Source organism: Leptopilina heterotoma, unplaced genomic scaffold, assembly GCF_015476425.1.
Source record: "Leptopilina heterotoma isolate Lh14 unplaced genomic scaffold, ASM1547642v1 Lhet_251, whole genome shotgun sequence".
In the NCBI taxonomy this organism is placed as follows: domain Eukaryota; kingdom Metazoa; phylum Arthropoda; class Insecta; order Hymenoptera; family Figitidae; genus Leptopilina; species Leptopilina heterotoma.
In genome coordinates this window covers 787,500-793,499 of record NW_025110965.1, presented here as the reverse complement: position 1 = coordinate 793,499, position 6,000 = coordinate 787,500, and the positions used below count along the sequence as shown (strand labels likewise).

The following is a 6,000-nucleotide window of genomic DNA, read 5'->3' as shown; positions in this document are numbered from 1 at the left end:
TTTCTATAAATTCGTTTTTTATTAATTTACTCAATGCAATATCGCTTTAAAAATAAAGCTACTTTATCGAATGTACTTGCAAATTGTTATAATGATAAATAAATTAATTTCAATTCAAAAATAAGCAAAAAAATAATAAAGCACGAGTTTCGATAAACTTCGGAAAAAGTTGAAATCACAATGTGTTAAAAATAATCGAACAGAGTGAATTAAAATACTTTGAAAACAAATTTTACGATTGTACATACATTCACCAATGTAGGAGAAAAAAAATTGACAAAAAGTATAACAAAAAGCTGAGTTCATTGATTTTAAATAATATTTAAGATTACTTAGTATTGCCTATGATACAATTCTTTAAAAAAAATTATTATTTTTATGAATAGTTTTTAATAACTGTGTTTCTGTTCTCTCTACACTTTACGATATTTTGATCCCCATTTTTCCTAATGTAAAAGTATTGAATTTTATAAAGTGGAGATAACGAAAAGAGCATATTTTCCAAAAATATAGTCATCCACATTGCAGTGTTGTTTGTGGACAGAATGGGATAAAAAAACAACTTAAAACTACGTTACACTGTATTAAAATATAATAAATAAACATACATATTGCAGGTTCAATTAATTTTAAATGATAAATAACTTATTTTTATCGAGAAAAGTGTAATTGTTTTTGACAAAACAAACTTTCCAGGTTTATTTTGAAGAATGGCATTAATTAGGTACTTTTTGAATAGTATAATAAAAGCAAATGTAAAATTAAATTTACAAATTGGATAAGACGAGAAAAAAATCAAAATTGCCATTGTCTGTAATTTGATGACTACTATAATTTTATTACAACTTCATGCCGAGAGTAATATAATAAAACCTGATTGGAGCGTATTAAATGTAAATCGATGATGATTAATGATTTGTCAAATAAGACAAAAAAAAGAATACTTAAATTTATAATGCATCCTTTATTTTCATAGAAAATAAATTTCCATTCTAGTTTAAATGCTAGCGCTTGAGCGACAATCAGGAACAGTACAACAAATGTACTTTTTTTGCGTAAGGAGTTAATTTTCGCGCGATTAATACAAAAAATTGTTACGTTAGTTAAATTAAAAGTTTTTGTATTGCATCTCGATACAAGACAAACCACCTTTACAGTATAAACTGATATTTGTAAATTGATTAAAATCGCAGTTGATCAATACACTATTTATACCTTAGGCAACCCAAGAATTAGTGGACACATTCTGGGAACTAATCTGTAGCCTTGGCATTACTTGCGATTGATCGTTAATACTAACATTCACTGGAGCATTAGTTACAACAGATGAACTTGAAGGTGGATTTTGAGCGCAAGATGACATGTGTAGTGGCCAGTGCTTTTGTTGACAGGGATAATCGCAGTACGCTGTATTCCAACAACAATAAAAAAGTGCCTCACGTCCACACATTGCACACCACTGCTTTTTCTTTATTTCTTCGACGCACCTTTGCTTATCTTCTTCTGCATGTTTACGTGTTTCTGCAACTGCTCGCAATCTCTCTGCTTCTAAACTCGCTCTCATCTCTTTTAAAGTACGATCTGTAGCAAACAAGCATTTGGAAATTTAATGTAGGGGAGTGTGTCTAGGTTTGAGACGGGTTTTGTTTTTGACCCATAAATTGTAAATGGGTAAACGAAATTGTAAATAAAATATACCGTTCGAAAAGTAACTTAAATACGCAAGCTTTATTCAAAGAAAGTATAGTGTTCAGATGAACTCAAAAAAAGTTATGATCAATTTTTTGAGCACATCGCTTTTGACAAAAAAAATTTGTCCAGTAGTGAGACGCTTTTTAGTCGATTATCACACACAGTGTTGGAATCTAACAAGAACAGTTTATATATCCGCTTCGGCGTACACGAAAAAGTTGGCTCATATAAAAAAATGTTCTTATATAAAAGCAATCGGCTTTTTAATATTGCGTGTTAAAAAAAATCGACTGTCTCACAACTGGAGGTGTCTCACAACTGGACACACTCCCCTACATAGATTTATGACATTACTTTTTAATGTTTTTGGGGTCTCTGATTACAAATCCGTTGTTAGTTATTAAAAATTTTAAATGGCGGATCCAATATGGCGGAAAAGATCATGTATGTTTTCATCATGAAAATAGAGAAAAAGTTTGCGGGCCTTGTGGAAGAAAAATCGTCTTTGGCAAAGTAGAGTTAAAGAAGTTTTTACTTAGTTCCAAAACTGAAAACTTGATTCAGAAGTTCATAAATAAAAATTATAATTTAAATGACGAACGATTTCCACTAAGTGCTTGTGGTACCTGTTGTATAACTTTGCTCGAGGCGGAGAAAGACATTTTTAAAAGGCCGTTTCCATCTATGCCAAATTACGAAGACATTACGAAGATAAACTTGTTGACACCGGGAAAAACAAGAAGTACATTATGAATTTACAAAGCACTATAAATTCTCCTCTATTTCTAGAAAGTGACGAGACTAGGTACTGTTTTAGAAAAATGTATAGTTCCCAAATTGCACATAATGCAAGGTTTTGTCAATTATTTATTTTGGGGCTGGTTGGTTTCTGTTGTAGGAAAAAAGAGAGTTTTGCTATGGCCAAAAAAACTGAAGCTTGTTGCCAAAAATTATCATGGCGAAAGCTTTGAAGGTGACGCATGCCAAAAATTGTTAAGCGAGGCAGATAAACTTAATGATTTGGATATTTTAAAATCCTTCCTTACATTGTTGGTTTCAAAGCTATGGACAAAGTTGTTAACTACCTGCATGAATTTTCTTTAAATTTCAATATATATGTTTATTTTGAAAACAGAATCAGCTACGATTTTCGGACATGAAAATTCAGAATATTGGGACAATTATAAATAAATCTGCGTTAGCAGAATTTTGGTACATTTTAGTTCAACTTAAACGTGCTTAAAGACCACTGTGGAGCTGCAGATGCTGTTATTATAAAAGATGTTATAACATCATGAACAAGAGCATCAAAATATAGATCAGCGTAAAAATCTACTTTGACAACTGCCCCAATTGAAATGACTGGCGAAGAAGCACTTGTCGACATTGTTGGAGCAAAATTCACGAAACAGAGTTATTTGGATATAAGAAGTTCATTGCGTCGTAAAACCTTCAATGTTTGTCCGTCGTATAGAAAAGTTGTAGAAGCGAAAGTTCAATGTTACCCACAAGATATCACAGTTACAGAGTTTTCAGCTGAAGTGAAATTGCAATTCTTATTAAATCACACGTGTGAGCGAATTTCAATGGTACAAAAAGATGTAATAAATTCATTAGACATTTTCGTAATTTAACGATATCGAATTAATAAAAACAAAAGAAATTGATGAATATGTTATGGAGGAACGAAAACGAGTCATTCAAGAAGCCTTCAAAACTCAGCTAGCGTTAATTATTGATAGACCAAAAGTAGGGTCAGACAATTCCAATGACGGAAATACGGCTAGACGTTTGTTTGAAAATTATTATATATCTGCTAGAATTTTAGGAGTCGATGCTAATTTAATGAAACGAATTTATGTAATTTTGCAAGTAATATCAAGTGGTTTCGCGGTTCACAATCCTAAAGCAGTTAATTCAGAGAATTTATAGAAAAATATATTTATAAAAATGAATCCTACTCTTACCTGTATTATATCGTAATTCATCCAGTTGTTGTTGATGCTGCCATCGCATGCGTTCAATTTCAAGTTTTAGAAAATGAATCTTCGCTTGACATGCATCACCCGAAGTTTGTTCAATTTCAGAATTTTCTAATACAGTTTCCCTAAGAGCTTCCTCCATCATTTGCGCCATTCGCTTAGCGAGTTCCAAAGAGCGTTGATGTAATTTCGACGAGAATGGTCCAGCTTCAGGTGGAGGTAACTGCTTCTGAGAAATGGAGTTTTCACCGCTTTGTGGAGGAATATAAACCATAGCATCAACCGGTGGTGCTGTTGTTTTTGATAGAAACGAAAAATTAGGCGGCCGATTAGGAAACGATTTCTTTGCTTTGCTTTGTTTCTTTTTTAAAAGTGGGATATCCCGCGGTTCTTGTTTAACGGGAGAGACAATTTTTTGACCTGCTTGATTAGCAACTTCCGCCGATACTTTTTTCACTTCCACCGATTTATCTCCTGTTAAAACATAATATCTCACTACAGAAGAATTTGTCTCAACCGATGGTGCTGCACTTTTATTTTGCGATTCAGTTTCCAGTGTAGAAACCGATTCTTTAGATTCACTAGCTTTAGATTCACTGACAGCGTTAATTTTTTCAATAATAGTCTTTTTCGGATTGTACAATTTATTAGTGTTCGGTTTAATCGGTTTGAGAGCAATCTTCGGAGTACTGGTGGCAAGAAAAGATGAAATTATTTTAGGTGCAATTTTTGGTGTACAGCTCTTTGAATCTTTTACTGGTGATTTTGGAACTGTTTCTTCGTTGGGTTTATCAGTTGAATTTGTTTTCAAATTGCCACTTGTTTTATTCACGACAATAGTTAATTCCGGTAAGGGTGTAGCCGTCTCTGGTTCATCTTTCTTCTGGTTTTTCGCTGGTTTTATCTTTAATTTGATATCACTCGCTTTTGCAATGTAAGTTTCTAGCTTCTTCATTGACATTACTACGGGATCTTCTTTTTCGATAACAGGTGAACTTCCGATTGACTTTCGCTGCATTCTTTTCTTCGCTATCCCAGGTGTCACTGGTATAGATTTTACAAGACTGGAATTAGTTTTTTCCGTTGAGGAATTAACGTCTTCCCGTGAGGAACTATCACCATCCCAACGATTTCTAAACGACGGTCTTTTCTTTAAGGCCAGTGATTGTGATTTCGTTATGTTAGCCGTTGAATCATAATTCGGTAACATAATTTGTATTTGTGTTTGATCATTAGGATTGTATTGAATTCGAGGTGGGGCAAATTTAAATTCACCAAAGACCATTTCCAATTTTCGACAATGACGAGCAACTTCTCTAACGCACTCGTCCATTTCATTTTTTTTCTTTCGAGGCAAAGGTTGAGGAGGCTCTTCGGAATATAAAAAAACATCTTTAGGAACAACCCAAGCACGATCATGTTCACCAAAGAAACGTACATCGATATATCCTGCTCCATTTATGCGCGGTAACGCTTTAGCTGGCCAAAATGGAAATCCCTTAAGTTTTGCCCAGACAATTGGATGAGGACGACGACAAGGTTCAATGAACCAACTGGGCAAAGGACGCGGTAAATTGCGACCATGCATATAACAATCTGGACATGCTTCCAATTCTGACACCTCTTGCCTTGCAACTTTCACTATTTGCTTTGCGGCACTTGTTAATTTTGACGGGTCAGCGTAGACTCCTCCACCTTTTTTAAAAAAAGCTAAATATAATTTTTAAATATTTAAGGTTCATTAAGTATCAAATATAAAAAATATTTTAAACTAGTACTATTAGATGTGACGCTAAAGGAAACAGAAGCACACAAAAATTGATGAAAGATTCTTTCTACCAGATCAGGTATATTATGTGACTTTGAGGTCACCAGGGCTCGAACCAGTGAAAGTATTTGAAAATATGGACTTTAGGGACAAAAATAAAAATTACGGACCAATTACTGACAAAAATATAACCAGTCCAAGTCAAATAAGAGAACATTTTACTTAAAACTATAAATTCAATTTTCCATAACTATAAAACATGAAAATATCGATAACTCCGAGTCTTCGACTCGGAGTGATCGATTTCTTCCTGTCTTATAATAAATAATTATTAAAGATGACCGAGTGATAAAATCATTTACAATTCAATTATTATTTACAAGAATTTTTAACTAAAATTCTTCTGTAAATCGATTATTTTTAATAATTTTCGAAAAAGTTCTTTGACAATTTTCAAATCCATTTCATTACAATATTCAAATTTACGAAATTTCAATTATTCGTAAATTCTTCAATAAATAAATATTATAAAATAAAAACTTTAAAAAATAAAAAAAA

At 32.7% G+C, this 6,000-nt stretch overlaps 1 protein-coding gene across 5 annotated transcripts in view; it reads right to left on the bottom strand.

The window, feature by feature from the left end:
* Positions 1-944: 944 nt before the first annotated feature.
* LOC122503233 (protein kinase C-binding protein 1) overlaps positions 945-6,000 on the bottom strand; it is a 34,178-nt gene continuing 29,122 nt past the window's right edge. For 4 of the 5 annotated variants that reach the window (XM_043613705.1, XM_043613702.1, XM_043613704.1 and 1 more), the window contains 2 exons: positions 3,660-5,384; positions 945-1,581 (listed from right to left, as the gene is read on the bottom strand). In XM_043613705.1, coding sequence (XP_043469640.1) covers positions 1,217-1,581; positions 3,660-5,384 — 2,090 coding nt within the window. In that variant the 3' untranslated portion in view covers positions 945-1,216. The remainder of the gene's footprint in view (positions 1,582-3,659; positions 5,385-6,000) is intronic. The other variant, XM_043613706.1, reaches the window with a different exon arrangement.